Source organism: Grosmannia clavigera (assembly GCF_000143105.1).
Source record: "Grosmannia clavigera kw1407 unplaced genomic scaffold GCSC_108, whole genome shotgun sequence".
Lineage (NCBI taxonomy): Eukaryota > Fungi > Ascomycota > Sordariomycetes > Ophiostomatales > Ophiostomataceae > Leptographium > Leptographium clavigerum.
Window position 1 is genome coordinate 942502 of NW_014040837.1, and position 20845 is coordinate 963346.

General features: G+C 51.1%; 7 protein-coding genes across 7 annotated transcripts; 4 read left to right on the top strand and 3 right to left on the bottom strand.

Annotated features, from left to right (window-relative positions):
- Positions 1–413: 413 nt before the first annotated feature.
- CMQ_6803 (c6 zinc finger domain containing protein) lies at positions 414–3012 on the bottom strand (the record flags this gene model as incomplete). Its single annotated transcript, XM_014320489.1, has 5 exons — positions 414–963; positions 1015–1200; positions 1249–1862; positions 2000–2765; positions 2834–3012. 5 exons carry the CDS (start codon positions 3010–3012, stop codon positions 414–416), a joined length of 2295 nt encoding a protein of 764 aa, XP_014175964.1.
- Positions 3013–3386: 374 nt separating this feature from the next.
- On the bottom strand, positions 3387–4618 carry CMQ_6536 (short chain dehydrogenase reductase; the record flags this gene model as incomplete). Its single annotated transcript, XM_014320222.1, has 6 exons — positions 3387–3529; positions 3593–3720; positions 3787–4066; positions 4129–4280; positions 4337–4402; positions 4473–4618. The coding sequence occupies 6 exons, from the start codon at positions 4616–4618 to the stop codon at positions 3387–3389; spliced, it is 915 nt and encodes a 304-aa protein (XP_014175697.1).
- Positions 4619–5070: 452 nt separating this feature from the next.
- On the top strand, positions 5071–6481 carry CMQ_6642 (lipase esterase family protein; the record flags this gene model as incomplete). Its single annotated transcript, XM_014320328.1, has 6 exons — positions 5071–5401; positions 5476–5569; positions 5626–5683; positions 5745–6150; positions 6205–6277; positions 6343–6481. 6 exons carry the CDS (start codon positions 5071–5073, stop codon positions 6479–6481), a joined length of 1101 nt encoding a protein of 366 aa, XP_014175803.1.
- A 200-nt stretch (positions 6482–6681) lies between these two features.
- On the bottom strand, positions 6682–8654 carry CMQ_6671 (duf1446 domain containing protein; the record flags this gene model as incomplete). Its single annotated transcript, XM_014320357.1, has 3 exons — positions 6682–7865; positions 7940–8508; positions 8575–8654. The coding sequence occupies 3 exons, from the start codon at positions 8652–8654 to the stop codon at positions 6682–6684; spliced, it is 1833 nt and encodes a 610-aa protein (XP_014175832.1).
- A 1545-nt stretch (positions 8655–10199) lies between these two features.
- On the top strand, positions 10200–10709 carry CMQ_6817 (uncharacterized protein; the record flags this gene model as incomplete). Its single annotated transcript, XM_014320503.1, has 1 exon — positions 10200–10709. One exon carries the CDS (start codon positions 10200–10202, stop codon positions 10707–10709), a length of 510 nt encoding a protein of 169 aa, XP_014175978.1.
- Positions 10710–12234: 1525 nt separating this feature from the next.
- CMQ_6781 (methyltransferase type 12) lies at positions 12235–13199 on the top strand (the record flags this gene model as incomplete). The annotated part of the gene is made up of 3 exons (XM_014320467.1): positions 12235–12328; positions 12473–12518; positions 12638–13199. The coding sequence occupies 3 exons, from the start codon at positions 12235–12237 to the stop codon at positions 13197–13199; spliced, it is 702 nt and encodes a 233-aa protein (XP_014175942.1).
- Positions 13200–14848: 1649 nt separating this feature from the next.
- Positions 14849–15197, top strand: CMQ_6973 (uncharacterized protein; the record flags this gene model as incomplete). The annotated part of the gene is made up of 2 exons (XM_014320659.1): positions 14849–15009; positions 15044–15197. The coding sequence occupies 2 exons, from the start codon at positions 14849–14851 to the stop codon at positions 15195–15197; spliced, it is 315 nt and encodes a 104-aa protein (XP_014176134.1).
- Positions 15198–20845: the final 5648 nt, after the last annotated feature.

The following is a 20845-nucleotide window of genomic DNA, read 5'->3' on the forward strand; positions in this document are numbered from 1 at the left end:
TGTCCCCGTATGCGGGCCGTGCAGGAGGCGCAGCACGAGTGTACAGCCCAGCTTCTTTGGACGACCCGAGAATCACCAGAGCTGGACTGTCGGGCTTTGCTCGACAGCCGGATCCTGGTCGCTAAGGATCACGATTGATGCGTCGGAAACGTCGGCATCCTCCTCTACCAGCTCGCCCCGAGTCAACGTGAACGGTGGTAGGCTGTCTAAATTCCCTCTAAGCAAGAAGCCCGGCTGCCCGGTTCTACCTCGTGCCTTCTCTCAGCCCCGGCCACGTTCACGTAATCAACGGACCTCATGTGAGACAACCGCACAACCAACAGACTGTTCTTCAGATATTCTATTACAACCCTTACGTCTCTAGACGGTCCAATACCGATGCGTCTATCTAGTACGGACTTGCAGATTGCTCTTCAAAAGAGAACCGCTTCAAGTGCCTGCTCGAGGCATTGATAAAAGTCGAAGTTGGCCGGCGTGTCCACATCACCACCGCCCTCAAGGTCCTCTTTAGGTTTCTCCATATCCAGGCCCTGCAAGACCTTGGGAAAGTCACTCTCAGAAGGAAAGCAGCCATAGGAAAGGAAATAGTCGACGGTAAGCAGAATCTGACAGTATCTCCGGGGACTTCCAACCAGCAGATCTGTCCATACATCATGTGGGCGTTGTGGCTTGTCGGAGATCTCTTCCAGTACCGCATCTTGATATGAATTCTGCAGCAAGTAGGAAGCGTATTCTCGTGGTCGTTCGTGGGTTCGCTGCGGGGGCCATACTTCCTGAATATGCTTCACAATCGACTGGATGCACAGCAACACGTCGTCGGCACTCTCGTGCTGCTCTCGGAAGCCCCGCATGATGGCCTTGTATGTCTGTATGGGCTGCGAAGCCTGGTCATTTCCCAGGGGACTACTTGTCACTTTTGTCTCCAGGATATACCACACAAAGGGAAAAGCCGAGAAGGCAACACTGCTTCGTGTCAGTTTGAATCTCGACCTGTGTTATACTTGTACCACGTACAAGGTATTTGGCAAATACTGGGCGAGTCCGCGCTGCAGGAGCTCCATGAGATCGACCGTCGTCTTGCGGCGAGCCGTGTTGATTTCCGACTGTGCATGCAGCCGCAGCTCCCGGGCGGCATCCTGGTCATCCTTGTCCGTGACACAGAGCACGATAGTGTGATGGCATAGCAGCACTTTGGCCGTACTACGACTGTTAGCAGGGAAGAGAACAGGCAGACAGAACGCGTCTTACTAGTAGTATATGTAGATCATTTTCGTAAAGAGAATCAGCGACTCGTTCACGCCGCAGATATGCATCGGGATCTGGAACCGTGCCACTGCCTTCTGGTACCACAGGTCCAGCCGGGCGAGACAGCATTTGAGCTCCTGCAGCGTTGGCTGGTTGCTGTCGGCGCCCATGCCCTTCATGGGATCGATCATGGTGAGGATGCTGTGCAGAGGACCCATGAGCTCGCAGAGCGCAATGATCAGCTGCACCATAACCTGCTTCGTCGGGCGGTCGTACACATCGGAATGGAGAATCTCGTCGCAAAAGTCGCCCTCGTTGAGGCTGTTATGGTCGAAATCGAAATCGGATGACTGGATGTGCAGTGGTCGCCGCAAGCCGAGGGCCATGATCTTGTCCCGAAGAATACAGCACCACCACAGTCGCTTCAGGACTGCCTGCCGGGCCGCGCTTGTGCTTGCGAGGTACCTGTGCGCCTGGGCTCGCTGTGCGTAGTGGACGGCAACCGCCAGCCAGAACGAGCTGGTCTTGTCGTTGGGCGTCGGCGCTTGATATGTCAACATCAGGGCTGCCTGCGCACTGCGCACATCGTCTTTGAACACGTCGACGTCAAAAAGAGCCTGCCACCGAGGGTCAGAAAGCAGGCAAAATAAGCGCCAGCCGGAAAGAAGAAACCTTTGCTCTAGAATAGAACTCTGTACGCGCTTGTTGGGTTGTGGCGAACCCCAAGCTTCGAAGCGTAGACACTGGAACGTACTGTCGATGCTGTCAGCTTTCCGAAGTCGATGCCCATCGGCCCCACGAGGGGTCCTCTTACCGGACAGGATATGAACAGCATGGCCTGGAAGACAAACAAGGGGGTTCGCTGGCCGGCCGTCGAGTCGGCCGATTGGTCTGCGTAGGCGGTACAGAATGCGGCCTCGTTCAGCACCGGCAGGAAAGGATGGACGTAACGGAAGTAGGCCGCGACAAAGGCGGCCAGAGCAGCCTTTTCGGGGAGGCGGAAGCAGCTCCGCTGTTCCAGGAACGCGATATCCGCCGGTCCCAGACGCCATGCAGTGTCGGCCTCGACGAAGCGATAGCAGATGCAGGGGACAAACGAGTGCAGAGGTTCCGATGTCTTGGCCGCAGGCAGGAACAGAGGAGGTTGGGCTACGCCTAAAGAGTGGGTGGATGAGCCATAGTCCATACGATCGCGAGGAGACACGGCTGTCGGGCCCAGAGCGCCTTCGACGGCCATGTTGCACTCATCCAGCATGTCGACACCGTGTCCAGGCCTCTCCTCGTGCTGGCCATCGTCTGTTTCGGCAAAGAGGGTGTCATCCATATCGATGAAGGACTCGTATGGCCTGTCCGCTGAGAGGCCGGTGATACTGGCAGAACTGAGGTCTGGCTGTGGGGAGGATGTGGAGCAGGAGCTGAAGCTTCCTGGCGATGGCCCAGATTCAAGATCGAGCTGCAGCAGCAGCTGCTGCTGCTGCTGCTGCTGCTTCCGATATTCGGCCACGGCCTTGGCAGACTGTCTACCATTCCCGCCATCAATACAGCTTCCTATAGCACCAGTACAGGCACGCACGAGGTCACCACCTACCTCTTGCCAGCCCGCGGCTTGACGATGCAGTCTTCCGAGTCGAGCTTGCAGTTCAGACAGGGAATCCCGTGCACGGTGACATCGCAGCGTATTTTGCGCACCCTGCAGGCCAGACAGGCACGTTTTGCCCGCTGGCCGCGTGCCCTGCCTGGGCGTTTCGCAGGTGGGTTCCCCTGCATTTTTTGTGACGTTGAGGACCGCGTCCCTGGAGCTTTGGTGGTCATGGTGGATGCGATGGACTGGTTTGAGAGTAGATTGGGAAGCCAAAAACATACGACCTGCCTGTAGGAGAGACCGGGTCCTGAGGAATCATAACTACTACGGAATACAAGCCCCCAATAGGCACAGTCCCGAACCCGCCTCCAGGCTCTCGCACATGACGTCGGCTTTCTCGGTCCGAGCTGAATCCACCTACGACGGGATTCGCCGAAGATGTTTGCGAGCTCGAACCCCAGTGGACTAAGGCGAATTATGAGCGCATTACAGGAGGCTCGTGAAAATGCGGGGAAATTGGCATTTGCAATTCTCATCGCCATGCTCATCCTTGCTATCTTTACAGATCCACAATCGACTGCGCCGTGGCCAAGACTATTTCCTGCCAGCCCTTCATAAAGTCTCCCTCCTGGTAGTCGTCGTGGGCCAGATCCACAAACCCTTCTGCCACCTCCTCTCGAGGTACAATTCCAAGTGCGCGGCCTGAAGGATTGGGTCAGTACACAGTTGAGCACGTGTCACGCAGTTGGGCACGTCTGGACTCACCATTGACTTCTTTCCTGGCTGCAATCTGGATCATCGCATGCGCACAGTCCTCCACAGTGGCAAACTTGACCCCTTTGGATTCCAGATACGCAATGATTTTCTGTGACAGAATGGGCGTTCGCACATACCTGAAAGCACGCTGATTAGTCATCACAAAACTTGTTCCACTGTCCTGCTGTCCTTTCATGACTTACCACGGGGCCACAAAGTTGACCCGGATGCCTTCTTTCCAGATGGTGCGACGAAGATTTCTAAACAGGCCACGAGCACCCCACTTGGAGATATTGTATTGGGGCGAGCCCGGCTGATCGGCGTAGGCGGCAACGCTGCCCTTGATGATGAGACAGCGGTCACGGGCTGCAGTCTCTGGCTGGCGTCGAAAGTAGTGAAGTGCGAGTTTTGTAGTGTATATAGTTCCCATCAGGTTGATCTCTACGATGCGCAGATTTGGCTTTACCGGTGGCCCGGATGGATCTGCTCGTGTCGTCGCGGTAAGCTTTCGGTAGGCAGTCAGGAGAAGGACGGAAAGGGATTACCATCTAGGGTAAACATGTCATCTGCGCCGACGATGCCGGCATTCGCAACAACCACGTCGACGCTGTGTTCCGGGGATGCCGCGATGGCGCCCTCAAAGACGGCCACCTGGTCATCCCAGCTGCGGACATCACACTTGACAAACTTGGCATTTCTGGGACAAATGTCAGGATCTCGGCTTTAGAAGAAATCCTTGGGACTGTCACGTACGGTGATAGCTGCGCCTCGGTGGCCTTTCCCGCAACTTCGTCGTAGTCCGCAATGGTAACAAAAGCACTAGAGAACGTTCAGATGAGTCTTCTGCCTCGATCCGTCCGTCCCACCGTTTAGAGCAGGCGCAACTCACCCGGCTGCAAAAAAGGCTTCAGCGTATGCTTTTCCCAAGCCGCTTGCCCCTCCAGTCACGATGACGGACTTGCGTGATAGGGTTTTGGTGTCTGGCTGAGCCAGAATGTTCAGCGAGCCGATGTCTTGGTACTCTGGGATAGGCATGATTGGCTGTTATTCTTTGCTTGCTTTCGTTCTCAGTGGGCAGTTCAACTGTCAGGAAAACACGGGCAAGCATCACAGGTTATTGAGTAGAGTCCATCTTACCTAATTTTGAGCAGTACATATCATTATGCCGATGGTCCTCGGCCAATGCGGCCGGCGATCACCGACAGTTGCGGGGACATGAGGCTAGTAAGGATCTCCCCGCATAAATGCACACCGGGCGCTTCGGCTATCAAAGTGTGGAGAGGCATGTAGAAGCTGCTAGCCGGAACCGATTATCTTTCTATGCGGATGATCCGGCTTTTCAATACTCGGATATGTGTCCCGATGGTGACAGGTCCATACTTAGCAGCCAAGTCGACAGATGACGGCATTTTCTCAAACATTGGCAATTCCGGCGCTGAACGTGAACAAACAGACAAGCACAGTCTAATCACGGTATCACCAGGATTATGGCTACAGAGGAAACGACAAGCAGCACGGCCAATGGTCGACGGTATGAACATCTTTCGAGTCCTGACCCGGTCTGGTTGCAGGTCGCAGAGAAACACCAGGTTCTCGAGCCGCTGGCGGACAAGCTGTACAGTCTTCCGATCGAAGAGTTTCGCAAGGTGCCGTACAAACCACCACCGCTACCAGCAAACGCTCCTGTGATTGGGAAGGACGTCGCGGTCGAGCAGGCCGAGATCACGGTGCGAGACGGTGCAAAGATTGCGGCGCGAATATGTCGCCCGATCGAGCGCAAGGACGGCTCAGTACTGTTCTTTAACATACACGGAGGAGGTGAGCACTGGGAACGGCGAATCGGCCGAGATGTGGTTGCCACCAACTAGTATGCCTGACGTCTGGAAAACTAGGATGGACTGTCGGAACGCCTGAGACTGAGGAGGCCGTAAGCCGTCAGGTGGCCGTCCAGAACAAGGCTGTTGTTGTCAGCATTGATTACAGAAGGTAGCAGTGCCGGACTCGACTGTTGTATGCGCAGCAGATCCTCTAACACATCGTAGAGCACCAGAGTATCCATTTCCGTATGCTCTGAATGATTCAAAGGACGCACTTCTGTGGGTAAGTATTCAGGAGAGCTTGCCGGGCTTCCTTTCCGTTTTGGATACTGACCGTACTGCAGTGCAAGGACCATGCAAAGTCTCTCGGAATAGATCCAGAGAGATTAATCATTGGAGGCGGCAGCGCCGGTGCAAACATTGCAAGTCCTATATTACCATTGTATCCTGTCACCAAACCTAGAACTAACATTGCAACCGTGACTCAGGCTGCTGCACTTTCCCACATAGCACGAGATGAAGGTATTGGTGGCATAATTGGACAGGTCCTGAACATACCTGTTACTTGCCATCCGGACCATTTCCCCACATCAAAGTACGAGTATCACTCCTTTGAGCAGAACGCAGGCTCGCCAATTGTGAACGCCTTCAGAATGAGAAAGTTTTGGGGCTTCTATCTTCCCACGGCAGACGCCAACCCGCTGGCCAGTCCGCTTCTGTCCAAGTCATTCACGGGGTTGCCCCCAGCACGTACGTCAAGCCTTGTATTCTATTCTGCCATTATCTGCAACTAACATTTTGCAGTCGTACAAGTTGCTGGAATGGACCCTCTCAGAGACGAAGGGCTGGCGTACGCGGAGGAGCTGAAAGCAAACGGGTGAGTTGGAAGCTATTGTATTCACGGTTGCAAGATGAGTTCTAACTGGTGTTTAACTACGGCAGAGTGGACGTGGTGCTCAATGTCTACAAAGGGCTACCACATGCATTTTACATCTATCCTGACTTGCCACCGTCTGCGCGGTATACGCAGTCTGTGGTGGACTGGATTGAACAGCTGTTGGCGAAGACGGGTGGGCAGTAGGACGTTGGGATTGTGAACGATAGATCTGCGTGTGATGAGATAAATATGAACACAAGAGAGACGATTGACATGGATGGAACCCCAAGTCCCAACGCGGCGATGTCTACAAAGTAGAGCATCTTGAGAACTCGTCAGAATCACGGAAAGATCTACTGATTAAATTTGAAAGAACTATTTATGAAATCTACTCCATTCGTCGCTCAGCCCAGGGAGATGGGGTTGCTGAGGAACTTTGCAGGCACATCGACAGATTTGCTGCGGATGTACTCGGCAACGCCCTTGCCGAGCATGTCGATGCGGGTGCTGCTGGCAGCGCCGCCGCCGAGGAAGTCGAGTAGGCGGAAGTGGACGGCCCAGATGTTGGGGAACTCACAGCGCTCGACGGTGACGGAGTCGCGGTAGTCCTCGCCGAGCAGGGCCTTGATGCGGGCGATAGTCAGGTAGGACTGCAGCCAGCGAAACTCGTCGGCCGAGCGGACGTAAATGCCGACGTTGCAGTTGTCACCCTTGTCGCCCGAACGGGCGTGGGCCACGGCGCCGAGAGGGACCCTGCTGGTGAAGCCAAAGGAGGCCAGGTCGGTCGGATGGGCGGTGTCGCTGCTGGGCCGCTTGCCAGGTGCGGGTGCCGTGATGCCGTGATGCTTGACCTCGATGACGCGGTCGTCCATGACGACACGATGGGGCAGCTTCTCGTATGAGATGATGCCGGGGAAGAGCTCCATGAACATACGAGGCGTCATGGTGCGGAAGTCGAGCGACATGTGGTAACCGGCGTAGAACTGCATCCGCAGGGCGTAGATGTGCTTCCGGAAGACGTCCTCCCGGATGTCGTCCTTGGTCTTTCCCTTGACGAGAACGCGCACAGACACGGTCCCGAGGGCCTGGCTGGCCGGGTTGGCGGCACCGGCGCCGTATCGCTCGATGCTGAGCTCGGAAAAGTTGGCGTCCTTGAAGGCGTGCTCGATCTGCTGGCGCATGAAGCGCTCCTTGGCGTCGAGGTCGAGCCCGTTCATGTAAAAAGTGGCCTCGGCTAGGTAGCCGCCAATGCCGACCGTCATGGCCTTGGTGGTCGGCGGCGGTGGGCTGCCGACGGCACCAGAGATGCGGACACGGTCCCGGTCGCCCGTGTTCTCGATCGAGACGTGTTCAATGTCGGCGAGCACGTCGGGGTTGATGTACTTTGTCCCCTGGATCTCGTACAGAAACTGGGCGCGCACGTTGAGGGCGTCGACGAAGCCGGCGTGCTTGGGGTTCTTGGTGATGATGGCGGTGCCATCGTGGGCGATCTCGGTGATGGGGAAGCCAAGATCAACGAGACCGTCCAGCCGGGGACGCACACCGGAAAAGTTGGCACCGGTAACATAGGGGCCGCATTCGACGAGGTCTATATTGGATTAGTAAGCAAACAGTAGCACAAGAGGGGAGGATGACAGGACAACACAAGGACCACAAACTCACGTCCGGCAATCAGTGCGCCCGCCAGCTGGTCCCAGGCATCATGCGACCAGCCGTGCCACCAGGCAGCCAGGGCGATGACCGGGCTCGCATCGGTGACGCGGCCGCAGATGACAATGTCGGCACCGGCGCGCAGGGCCTCGACGATACCCCAGCCGCCAAAGTACGCGACGCCACAGAGTGGCGTGCCCTCCCAGCCGTCGATGGAGCGCTCCGGGTGGTCGAGGTGGACGAAACCGCCGAGCTCACGGCGGCGTGCCGGGTCGACCACGATGGCCGAGATGTCGTCGCCCTCGACATAAGCCACGCGCAGATGGCCGTGGCCGTGACGGGTGCAGATCTGCTGCACCTGGCGCGTGCACTCGGGCGTGTTGAGCGCGCCGGCATTGCAGACCAGCTTGATCTTCTTGCGCGCGATCACGTCGATGGACTCGTCCAGCTGCTCGAGGAAGCCGACCTCGTAGCCCTTGGTCGGGTCGTCGTGCTTGCGCATCGCGTTCCACGCAATGTTGAGCTCCGACAGCCAGTCGCCCACGATGGCGTCCATGTCGCCGTCCGAGACCTGGCGGAACCTTGGGAAGGGAGTTTAGCCATCGTCCAGCGCTCGCTCAGGTCCAGCTCGCCCGCAGCTCACTCACATCGCGCTCGGCTGGTCTTCCATCGCACCGGCCACGTTGCCAATCACAATCGGCCGTTTCTCCGCCATCGCGCCGGTCATGTTTCGCGTTTGGGATGTTGCTACAAGGACCATGAGGACAGATGTGAAGTCTGGAGGACGTGCTTCGGAGACGGACAGCAGGTGTTGCTCAGACAAAGTGTGCACACGTCAGGACCGGACGGGATATGCATCTCAACCATTTATTGCAGCTTCGTCCATGGCTGCATCGCGTGGCCATCCGGCTGTTCGGCCTTCGCCGCCGCGACGATCGAGCTGACGGAATAGCGGATTGGTTGGGTGAAAACTGCCGAAGCACGGTGACGACACCCGAACACGGCCCGACAGCTCTGGTTCCGTGGCCCGTCTTCGTGTTGCATACAGTGCGGCCAGTCAATTGCATGCTGTGTTCCGACAGCGGAGAACAGCTCCGTGCTCAGGACAGCTGCAGGGCTAATGGCTGTACAGTCGGATAGACTGCAGCCAATGTGGCGGAAAGAGGCCGGCATATGTACTCCGCATGCACGTGCAATCGTCCTGCGCTTTGCTTACCTCATTTTAGCCGGCGATCGCCGAAACGGCTCCATATTGCGTGGTGGTGCACAGTCCATCTTTTCTGGGCACACTTCTCAGCCCAGGCTTCCACTTTAGCCTCACATAGCCGTTTTCCCTGAATACTCCGTACAGCCCAACCCTCCACCCAGAGAAGCCGCCGGGACTGTGTCAGACGAGGATTCGCTGCACTGTAGAAAGTATATGCTGTGGAATATTGACCGCTCAAGAAGAAGCATTACATGCCAGCATACGCCTTGTCACTGAGCGTGTGATGCCGAAGTGCAAGGGCGACTGTGTGCGGGAGTCAGGGGCAGCAAAGACGGGCTGGGCGGGGGCGAGGACGAGGTTGGAGAGCGCGAGGACAGGAAAACCACGTAATGCAAGTACGGAGTCAATTTAGATCACTCCACGTACGCCATTTATTACCCGTAAAGTCTCAGCACTGTCATGCAGGTAATATGATCTGAATGCGACGGACAGACGTCACCAGTTGTTACTTTACCATTTACACCATGTGAAGTGATTTACGTGTGGCATACCTTCAGCTTCAATCGTAAGGCAGGACTGCTGCTAGTTTGGGCAACGAAACAGCCCTTCTCGTACGTCTCCCGCTAAACCACGTTCAAAATAGCCCGACTTCACTGCGAAGCCTATACGCAATAACCTAGCGGTGATTTTACTCATGTAGAATTGCGACGGGATTATTTTCTTCAACGTTTCGCCTGTTCGAGAGATCTGTTTGATATTCGTCACACAAAATGGAGTACCTGGAAGCAGATCTTCTTAGTAACCGATTAGCCTGCTATGCTTAACCGCTTAGTTAGCGATGAATCCTTCTTGAAACTGGCTCAGTTGTTCTTGAAAGCATGCAGGGAGGCCCCAGTAGCAGCGAACGGCACGCGTAAGATAAATAAGGCCTTATTCAGGCCCAGTTGCTGCGGCCAAAAGAGCTTCTAAAAAGCATGTTACCGCCAGAGACCCGAGAGACCAGCACTGTACATTTCAAAGCCGGCCTACTTCACGTCACATTCACCCAATATCATGTCGTCCACAATGTCCTCTGCGACTGCAGCCACCACGACGGCCTGCGCGGGCCTTTACAACTCGCCTGCGCATGACGCCAGCTGCGCCATTCCAGCCGGCGGCAACCACACCGAGATCATGTCTGCCTGCTGCAACGGCGCCGACGTCGTCAGCTACTACGACGACTGTGGCCTCTACTGCCTCGCCGAAGGCCAGACTGTTCAGGATCTCATCCTCTGTCTCTACAACAAGGGTGCCGGCTGGTCGGACGTCTTCTGCAGCGGCAGCAGCAATGGCACGGCCACGGGAACTACTGCTCTTCCTACTGGGGCCGGCGCCTCGGTCGTCGTCGGTACTGCCACCAGTACCACGAAGACCGGCACTAAGACTGGCACTACGACCGGAACCGTGAGCAGCAGCAGCAGCACTAGCAGCAGTGCGGCCTCTAGTACACGGCCTCAGGCAATCGTGAGCACGCTGGGCATCGCAGTTGGTACATTGCTCTTCTCAGTGGCCGCGGTTGCTGTTCAACAGGTTTGAAAATATGTCGAGTACGAGCATATTTCTAGGGGCGAAGGACATGGATATAGATGGCGTTTTTCTTCATAACTTACCATGTATTTTCTTTTCTTGTATAAGACTTCTACATTTAACCTTTGCGTGCTTTTCTGAGACAGCGCTATTATGGCTTGTCGTAAAAACAATACATTTTTTGTCGCTCATTCTCGTCGTCGCTATGACTTCGGTGGCCACATGGCTTGCCAGTATCAACATTCCTCAAAATGGCGAGTGCCCTTTGTATCGACATTTGGGAGATATTTCAGATTCTGCGAAAGCTAAGTTTTAGGTACACTAGAATAAACGTATTTGCCTCTTGTATGATATACGCCTGCATCTGCCGTATGGGAGTGTAATTTGTAAATATTATAGATTTTGAAATGTCATCTTTCGAAATGCATGCATATACTTATCACCCGTTTGTCATAAAAATATGCTCCATGCTATTGGCTGAAAATCGACCTGCCACTTCTAACATTGCATTCAAGATTATGTAGTAACATCAGAGTGCCAATTTGCCAGTTTAGACCAAGTCACACAAAGTTCCCCACAAAACAGAATGGAACTTTGAGTAAGAAACAGAGCTGCACCTATTATAAGACGTTCCTGCGGTACCCTGCCGGCAATACAATGGTCAAATAAGGCAGGTACTTGGATCGTAAGATATATGTGCTAGATAACGAATTCATGGTCCACAAATAGAATGCAACCGTAGAGCGGCCCAGGAACACGATAAATGACAACTTGATTTATATATCACAACAGACCTCGTACTAGACTTTTGGCAAAGAAGAATGATTTGTATTCTTTAGTTCTACATCGGTGATGAGGTATCTTCGACAACTATCTAAGAGGGTCGATAATGTTAGCGCAACAAATACATCAGCAAGAGGCAGTCTCGGAACAAAAGGCTGACGCTGGCGAGTCGCTCTCAACCTCCCCACTCCCGCACACGACTTACGTACAGGACACCATCGTTAGTATGCTACAACGGAAACGTACAGTCACGGTCCTCAAATCTAAAATTGTCTCGCACAGACTGCCGACAGTGAAGATGTAGGCTCGGAAACTGGAGAGGTATAAATTTCACATCTCTCGCCAGTTTGACGCTACGAAAAGGGCTGATAGTTTATGTGGAGTGATAGAATCCAGAGCCTTCTCTTGTCTCGCTGTCTTCAAGCATCTTGGCATACCACGAAGAAAACGGGCGCCGTTATCATTCTCTCAGTCACGGGAGTGAGTTTCTTCTTTAAGCCACCTTATTTGGACTGCCATACCCAGTCAGATATGAAACTGAAGCTTCCCAGAATACGTTCTCCCGAACGACGAGGTATACACAACAAAATCATGGTATTGGCGATGCATCTTTTTTACTAATTGTGCATCTTACTTATACTAGGCGGAGAATGAAAGATTGGGTGCGTATTGAGATGAACAGCATACCCGCGACTTGCACTAAGCTCAGACCGAAAAAACAGATCTTCAACACGCACTGTATGTCCGTACAATGGACGGGGAACTGGCTCTCTGTCCTATAGCCAAGAACGCAAGGCGCGTTTTAGACATGGGCACGGGGACTGGACTATGGGCTATTGACTATGGTATGTATTACTTTGGCTCGCTGTGCCGCCGTGTTATCGACATTTGTACTTACGTATTGGCTGTTTTAGCGGACTTACATCCAGAAACTGAGGTTTGAGAACCTTGCCTAATTCTCGATTGCCGAACCTTGTTCTCACATTTAGCTTTTCAGGTTATTGGTGTAGACCTAAGCCCCATTCAGCCACCATTGTATGTCCGGCCTATGTCCTTGCGTGCCTCAACCTGGTGGCCTTGATTCGTTCACGCCGACAGGCTTCGTGAGCGGAAGGTATTAGAAAGATATCACTGACGTGGCATACTCCTTATAGCGTCCCCCCTAACGTCAGCTTTGAGATCGATGACCTAGAAAAGGAATGGACGTGGACGAAGAAATTCGACTTTATCTTCTCCCGTATGATGCTTGGCTGCTTTGAGAATCTCCCGGCAATCATAAAGGTGGCGTTCGATAACCTGGAGCCAGGAGGTTATCTAGAGCTTCAGGATATGGCCCTCCCAGCACGCTCCGACGACAATACACTACATCCGGATAGCTACCTCTCCAATTGGTGCAATTACTGCTTTAATGCAGGAGAGGCACTTGGACGTCCTGTTTTCCCTGTGACTGAGTACAAAACCTACTTAGCTGCTGCTGGATTCGAAGACATTGTTGAGACACAGAAGAAGTGGCCAATCAACACTTGGCCTCGAGACAAAGAGTATAAGGAGCTTGGCGCTTGGGCGTATGCCAACATTGCCGAAGGACTTGAGGGCCTGTCACTTGCCTACTTCACGCGAGGCCTTCACTGGTCATCCGAACAGACATTGGTATTTTGCGCGGAAACAAGAAAGGACCTGAAGGATACAAAAATACACGCCTACTGGCCGATGTAAGCGTTTACTTTCTTTATCGTTGTCTTATTTCTTTCGTTTAATCGCCTGTCTACAAATCAGTTGTGCTGCTAAATGTTAACCCGCACTAGATATTCTGTCTACGGACGTAAACCAGTAAATTGACAGCATGTAGACAAAAGGTTCGATATTACTGTTAATTCATTTTCAGCTCTTGCAAAGCTGAAATTTTCATGGCAGGACGCCGGTGGAATAGGGTATCGCGGTATGATTGGGTAAAGTGCTCAATGTTGCTGCCTCATTTGTCATTTATACTTGCAGTACTCCGTATTGCTACTAGAAAACAATGTACAGTAAACGCATAACTAATTGCACAACAACACCGTTCGATCAACGCCCAAGCCGTAAAGCCTAGAGTGCCGAGGTTCGTCGACCCATCAACCTTGACCAGAGGCTCTTCCTTTTCGCGAGTTCATGTGCAAAAATTTGGCGACAGCTGCATGGATGGCCAGCAAGCGCGATAGAGGTGGACCGATGGTGTCATCCTCAGACAGGGAGGGCGTCCGTATTACCGGCTGCGGCGCCTCGCTGAACGGAGCCGAGGTGTTGCCGTGCAATACTCCATAGGGTTAGCATATGGAGCAAATACAGCGAGAAAGTTTATACTTTTGTCAAGCATTGGAATCCGCCACACTGTGGCCCTTCCGCCCCACTTGGCCGTACGGGCCTGTAATTGGTCAGAAGGCACAAAAGCGGGGCCTGACACTAGTATTAATACGGATCCCCAGAAGGGTCGCGATGTATCTATTTCTTCCTTAGTACACAACACTCTTTCGCCCACACTAGACCCTATTCAGCCTCCTGCTCCTCACAGTGCATCACGTTATATGACCGCTACGTATAGCCTCCTTTAACCTTCACAACTTTCTTATTCTACTGTAAGTTCTAGCACGTCATAAGATTGAAGTACTTTGTAGGCAGAGCAGCCTACTTGCTTGATAACTTAGACCAGCCCTGCGCAATATAGTGCGAACTTTCTTAGGAGAAGGTGGGTAGGAAAGGTCAGGCTGCGGCAAAGCTTCAAGGTAGACGTAGTAGGCTGGAAAGATTTTGGCTATTGTTTGTTGTAGTACTTTGTAGAACTTTGTAAGAAGGGCATCTGACGCATTACGGAGCATTTACGATACTCATCACGTGCAGTGCATGCCGTGCCTCTTACGACGTAGCGTCTACAAAATCCTACTGTAACTGTCAAGCAAAATGGCGTCTGCGCTTTAGTTGGCTTATGACATAAACTACCCTTTTGGGTTTCCGGGCCGATACTTTTTCCGCTACGCGCCGTTTTCATCGCGAACTCGTTCTCGTTTTTGACGCCACGATAAGTTCAAACGGCACTCTTTTTTTTTCTTTTCGTCCACGTTTATAACTGCCCCCCCACACACCTCTTATCATGACAGTCTCTGCTCTTCTCCGGCGTCGGGGGGAATGGGAGGGGGGAGGGTGGTTTTTTTTTTAACTGCACTCGCTGGCCAGGCACAGCCAAATAGTTGGACGATTATACGGCAAGTCAGTCAAATAAATAATATAAAGGGCGATTCACTCCTCTCGCTTCTCCCATTATCTTACATTTTCCCATGCTTCTTCAATTCATTTTCTTGTTTTTTTTAGCTGCACTAAATCCGCACATCACGATGAAGGCCACGCCGCGCCGCGCTCGTTTCTCTACCGGCCTTGGCTCAACAGTAGACAGCCTTTTCACCGAGTACTCGGCTGCGAACCCAATCAGTGATACACCCTTTGTAGCCCCAGAGACGGCTGCTGAGCGAGATCGGGTATGGTCGGCTTGGACGGAGTATGTAGCTTACCTTTGCTTTCTCATTACGCAGCACTGTGCTAAATACAGTGCTCAGGTTCTGCCGTTACCGCTCCGACGTGGACCCTTTGCAGTACTGGGTAGATTTTGTTGGCGACCCAGCCAGTCCTGTGCTTCAGACTCCAGCTCAAGTATTCCTACACGTATATGTTACAGAGTCTCATTAGCAGCGCGTTACGCTAGGCCCTGAAGAGACGGAGGAAGTTCGAACTGTCGGCTTAACGCAGAGCGTGATCGAAATCTGGCGGAGGCTAGTGACAGCAGCCGACCATACAGTATTGCGCTTAAGACGCAGGCAGCTCAGACTAAGTGGGAAAACGGCTGAGGCTGAGCGACTCTTCCTTAAATGGGAACAGACTGGTGACCGACGCGAAGGTCCTACATACGTGATAGTACGGGTATGTGTTACTCTTTTGTCTCTAAGCTCTGCCTCCTACCGCTTATTCGTCCCCTCATTATTAGTGGATCATCGCAGTCCTTGAGCCAAGGTTACATTTAACGCCTATCTCGTCATATAAAAAGGTCGAAGCAATAGCAGAAGATGTTCTTACGATAATCATTACGCTTTGGAAGCATGCGACCCTTATACCTTGCGAACCGATCACTAGGGTCGCATTCCATCAAGTTATCCTTCTTTGCGCCCTTTGCGGTTTCCGACCTGGCTAGGTTATGAACCTTCGTTTTCGTTAATACAGCCTTGCTCTTATTCGTGATACGACACGTAGCTATCGGTGCAAGCCGGTGGTTACTCCGAACATCAATAGGAACAAGATAAAGGAGAAGGCAAAAACAAGCTTACTGAAAATACAGGACTCGTAAGTGTGTCGGAGGGCTTACTTTCTTTTAGGCAATCTACTAATTACAAGCAATCGGTAGGATATCCTTTTCTTTGACCACGACCGCGTCAGCTGTTGTTGACTTAGCAGGCATCGTCTGCGGTAGGGCTATCCAATCTGGGGCCTTACAAACACCTTACTAGTTAGGATATAACCTTCTCCACCGACTAGATTTGGGGTCCGTCGACCGTATCGAACTTCTATAGAAAGAGGAGTGGCTTGACGAAAAAATTTTCCTTATTAGCTACGATACGTTTAATTAGTTATGGCATTTGACCTTAACTGTAATGGGCTGCCGCGACCATATTCGCCCCTATGCTCTGCGTGTAGGCTCTGGGGCTAGGCTCGATGGTAAGAGACGTCGTCCTTTGTCTTTTATAAGTTAAAGGAGTACCTAGTTTTGTTAAACTAATCGTATCAAGATACTTTAACGGGAAGCTTACGAAATTTCGTTATGTCGCAAACGCTAGATGTGTTCCAATCTAGTTACCAAACCCACCGCCTACGGCCCGATCTTACTTATGTGGCATTTGGACCAAAGTTAGCTGGACAGAACAAGCTGCTCTTTGAGAACCTCCGCAAGTTCTCTTTCAATCGGGATGCAGGGGCGCCCTTGTCTATTACAGAAGCATAGAAATTAGCGTTTGAGAAACGGAAAGATATTACTAAGCTGCGGGCTCAAATCGCCAGTACATCTGACGCCCGTACTAAGAACCGGCTTCGCAGTAAGCTGCATTGTATTAGGATGAGCCTTGAGAAGCAGCAGCTGGCTGAAAACCGGAGAGCCTATTTCGAAGAAGCAGATAAAATGCGTGCAAACAGGGTGGAGCCCGCTGCTTGCCACAATGGAGGTGAGCCGGGCATAGCGGCTCTAGTTGCTGAACACATGCGAAACGATCCTCTAGACGAATATTGCACAGCGGATTTCATCGACGCTATAGTACAGTACCTCGCACCATCTCCGGCTGGCAAGATCGAGAAGAAAGCTGGAAGTGCACGTCCTGCAGAATATTCGTCATTCTGCTTCATATGCCAAAAAACATTTTCTAGCCGCGCAGCTCTTACCCGCCATTTCCGAGCTGGGCATCTTGTCGACGGAACGTTCGATAAACCGGTCGCATGTCGCAGCTGTGGACATGTGGGGTCCTCTGGGGTTGCTTTTCGGGGGGTCTCGGAATGGTGCAATCACTTGGAACAGGCCCATGGCTCGGCCCATACGCCCACGATCAACCCTAGTGTCAACTTCCTTGATCGACCATCAGCCTCGCGACTCCGTTGCCCTCTTTGCCCTTGCTCGCCTTTGTACTCGACACCCTCTCTTCTGTCCCACATTAATCGCATACACGTACCTCTATGTCGCAACCAGCGTTTCCCGTGTCCTCTCTGTGTCCGGCCAGACGTTGGCAATGTTCTGAGCTTCTGGGAATTGATGACTCATTTCAAGACCCATCACAACTGGCCTTGCGAGCTGGGAGTGGCTTGTCCTGAGTGCGCCCACCTATGCACTCGATCTAGTGGCTTGCGGAAGCATTTCAACGAGAAGCATAAGGACTTGAATACAAAGTCGTTTGAATGCCGTGCCTGCTCTGCTTTGGGTGATCCTGACTGCAGCATCGATGGCAGCAAAGGCCTTTCTCTTCATATGCTTCGCAAGCACTCGCTGTCGAGCCGAGCCGAGTCGCAGCTTGTCCCTTTCCAGAGCAGTAGTTGCAATGGGAATACAGAGGGCGAGGACATCATGGCTCCCGTGGTCGGTCCTATACCTGCTTTACAACAAGGAACCCCTTTGCCTGCGAACGATACCCGACTCGAATGCGGATCTTTGGGGGCAGTCGTAAATACAAATGTAGACTGTCTAAGTTGCATAGATCCTCGTCTTTTAAGGCAGACCGCAGGGCCTTTGCTTTCATCGACATGATTATATTTGCCTGAGAAAGTCTACCATATATAATGCGGGTTAACATTAATACAAGCATATTCATTGACGAGCATTTTAGGCGGGCAGGATAACAATTTTTTTTGTACTTAGCATAACGTTATAAGACTTTAATTTAATGCACACGGTGGCCTGCTATTAAGCAGTGCTTAAATGCTGTGCAAAGAAGCGGTGCCGTATTAGTCACCAAGTCTACGCCTATAAGAGCCACAAAGCACTTTAAACGAAGGACATGCGAAGTGTTGTTTAAAAATATTTAATTGTTATGTATGCTGTGCATTACGATGCAGATTTCTCCGTACTGCATACCCGTGTTACTCCCTAATATAAGTCGCGTAAAAGGTGCACTGCGGCAGTGCTCGCGGCCTCTTGGTACATGCCTACTCTACTCTGTATACTCCGTAGTTGCGCACCTATTATAGGGCTAGATAGAAAATCGTATTACGGTAGAATGATTTGCTTTTTAAGATACAAATCTAATGGTTATTTTCTATAAAGAGCCTTTGTTCATTATTTACTCCGTAAGGATAGTTATCTGATTTTGATATGCTATTTGTCTATTACATTATGGACCTATCTTGCGAGTGTACGGGCGCAATGAAGAATTAGACGGAGAATGCGTAAATTATATCTTCTCTTTAGATCTATAAACACAAGCGCTTAACTAAAGTTCTTCCTCTTCCTCTTCCTTAGGCACAGTATTAGGAATTTTAAAGATTCTAACAGACTGGACATTTAAAGTATCTATCTGTAGTTTAGCGCTTCTTAATGCAGTTGAAGAGCCCATTCCTAATGCAGAGTCCATAACCATGTTGTCCGATTTTAACCGGTGTATTTTTCGGGGTCCGTTAAATTTCTGTAGTGCTATATTGCGAATTAGTTGAATAAGAATGCTAAAACGTCTCTTTTTTAAATTTGTAACTTGTTCGTCTATGATTGTAGTAGTAGCTAAGGCATTATGCTCCTCTAGAATCCTTAGAAGTTAATTAGGCTGACGAGGGGGTAGCAACGTGTTAGAGCTTTCTGGAGTATTTGGATCGACGAAAATAGAGCGAGCGGCGTCTTTGCGGTTATACTCTTCTAACCTTTGTCGTTTTCGATTTCGCGGCGTGAATTGAGCATTTTGAATTATTCTAGCTCCTATTTCCTTACCTTCTTAAGGTAGATCGAGACTAGGTAGTTGACTACGTTCTATATTAGCATAAAAAACCGATCGGGCTACTTCGCGCCCTAGTGAAGGTTCTTGGCTTTCGGCAGCTAAGGTAGCTGTTTGTGGTAAAACCCGCGACCTTGGCTTAAAGCGGATGTTACTACTTGGCTGAAGAGCTTTAACTAGATTAACCATACGAGTATCGTCCATAGTGAAGTCCTAATTTCGAAGGGTTATGTAATGTTCCCCGAAAAAAGCTGCCATTATATCCTGCATTACAAACTCCAAAGTGCGCGGCTAACGTCCTTGGCGCCAGCGGGAAAGATATGCCGTCGTTCGCAGCTCCCAAAAGTTTCTTGTAAAAGGGCGACCTCCCCGCCAATCCGGCATCTCCATCCAGTTGCTTTCCTCTATTGGCCTAGCAGACGAAGCCGGTAAGCCCTAGGACTTAATTTTCGCGGTTTAAAATCCTAAAGCATTGGCAAGTCCTAAGATGTACCGAACCGAGTTAGGGCTGACATAAGCTGAAATGGACTTAATTGGATTGTCTTGGCGGGGCGTATCGGTGCTTTAAAGCCAGGGAAAGACTCGTAGGGCTGCCAAGCAGAGTTCTTCGAATGCTAATTCAGCTAATAGGGCTTCTATAATCGCTTCTGTGCTGAGATCTCCTGAGTAAACTCTGCTTGCTTCCGGGGCGGTCTATACGTCGAGAAGGAGCTCATAGATTGTTAGGCTGCGGATCGTCCGGCTTTAGGATCTTAGTAGGTCGTTAATAACATGCCGAATTAAGCTCTTAATTGCAATAGACAAGAACTTTATATTTTCGTAGAAAGTTTCCAGGCTAGGTATCACCACGTCTAAGCTGAGAATGTTTCTCCTTAGCTGATCCCGGTCTGAGCTATCGGCTACTTCAGGAAAGAGAGTACCGTCTTTAAAGAGCTCGTTAATAATAGTAACATCGTCAGAGCGGACGCTCGGAATGCGAAACTAAAGAATTCGAACGCTCTCTAGATCAACTTTGGCCATAGCCCCTTAATTGTCACTGCAGATTCTCCTCCAAACTTTATCGATATGCTCAAGGTACTTGATAATCTGTTTATTATAGTGCAGCGCTAAATGCTTATAGATATTACCCAAAAGCAACCCGCCGATAAGCCCCCTAAACTTAAAGAGCGCGTCGAGAGCCTTACAGATATTCGAGTTCTTTGGTAACAAAAGCGAGCTTATTATGCGCCTTTTGGGTAAGCTAAGATAGGCCATGTACTAGGCGTAATCTGCTTTGTTGTTGTTGACTTTACACATCCTAATCTATTGGTACAATTCTCCGTCTAGGTACTTAGGCTCTTAGGAAAGAGCTTTAACGAGTTGTAGTAATAGGCTAGGGTCTTATTCGTTAGCTACCAGCACATATAGAAGAAGGTAAGTCTATACTTACTATCTATTAAAATTAATAGGACGACTAAGTCCTTTTTTCTGCTGCGGGTGGCAGCAGAAGTGAGGTGCTGGCTAGAAATACAATGTAGGCGTATACTACTTACAAGAGGCAGATCTCTCTAGGGGCACGTTAAAGTATTAGCCATCTAAGCTAGGGAGAAGCTAAGCTGCGTCTGTATTTTCTCCAAATCATCACGCCTAATAGTGCTTAAGACAGGAAATTCAGTTTGTCCTGACTCATGCAATGTTTTAAGCGTTTTTGCTAATCGTCTCCTTACTTTGAAGTCGATTTGGCGTGGCCGGGAGAATTGCAAGCTGTGGAGAGGAGCCCGGACGGCCCTGACAATAGTAACCATGTTGTTATTCCCTTTAACCGATGTAGGAACGTAAGTTTGTCCTGGATTAAAGAAAAAGCGAAACCAAACAAGGATTCACTCTATTATATAAACTATAGTTTAA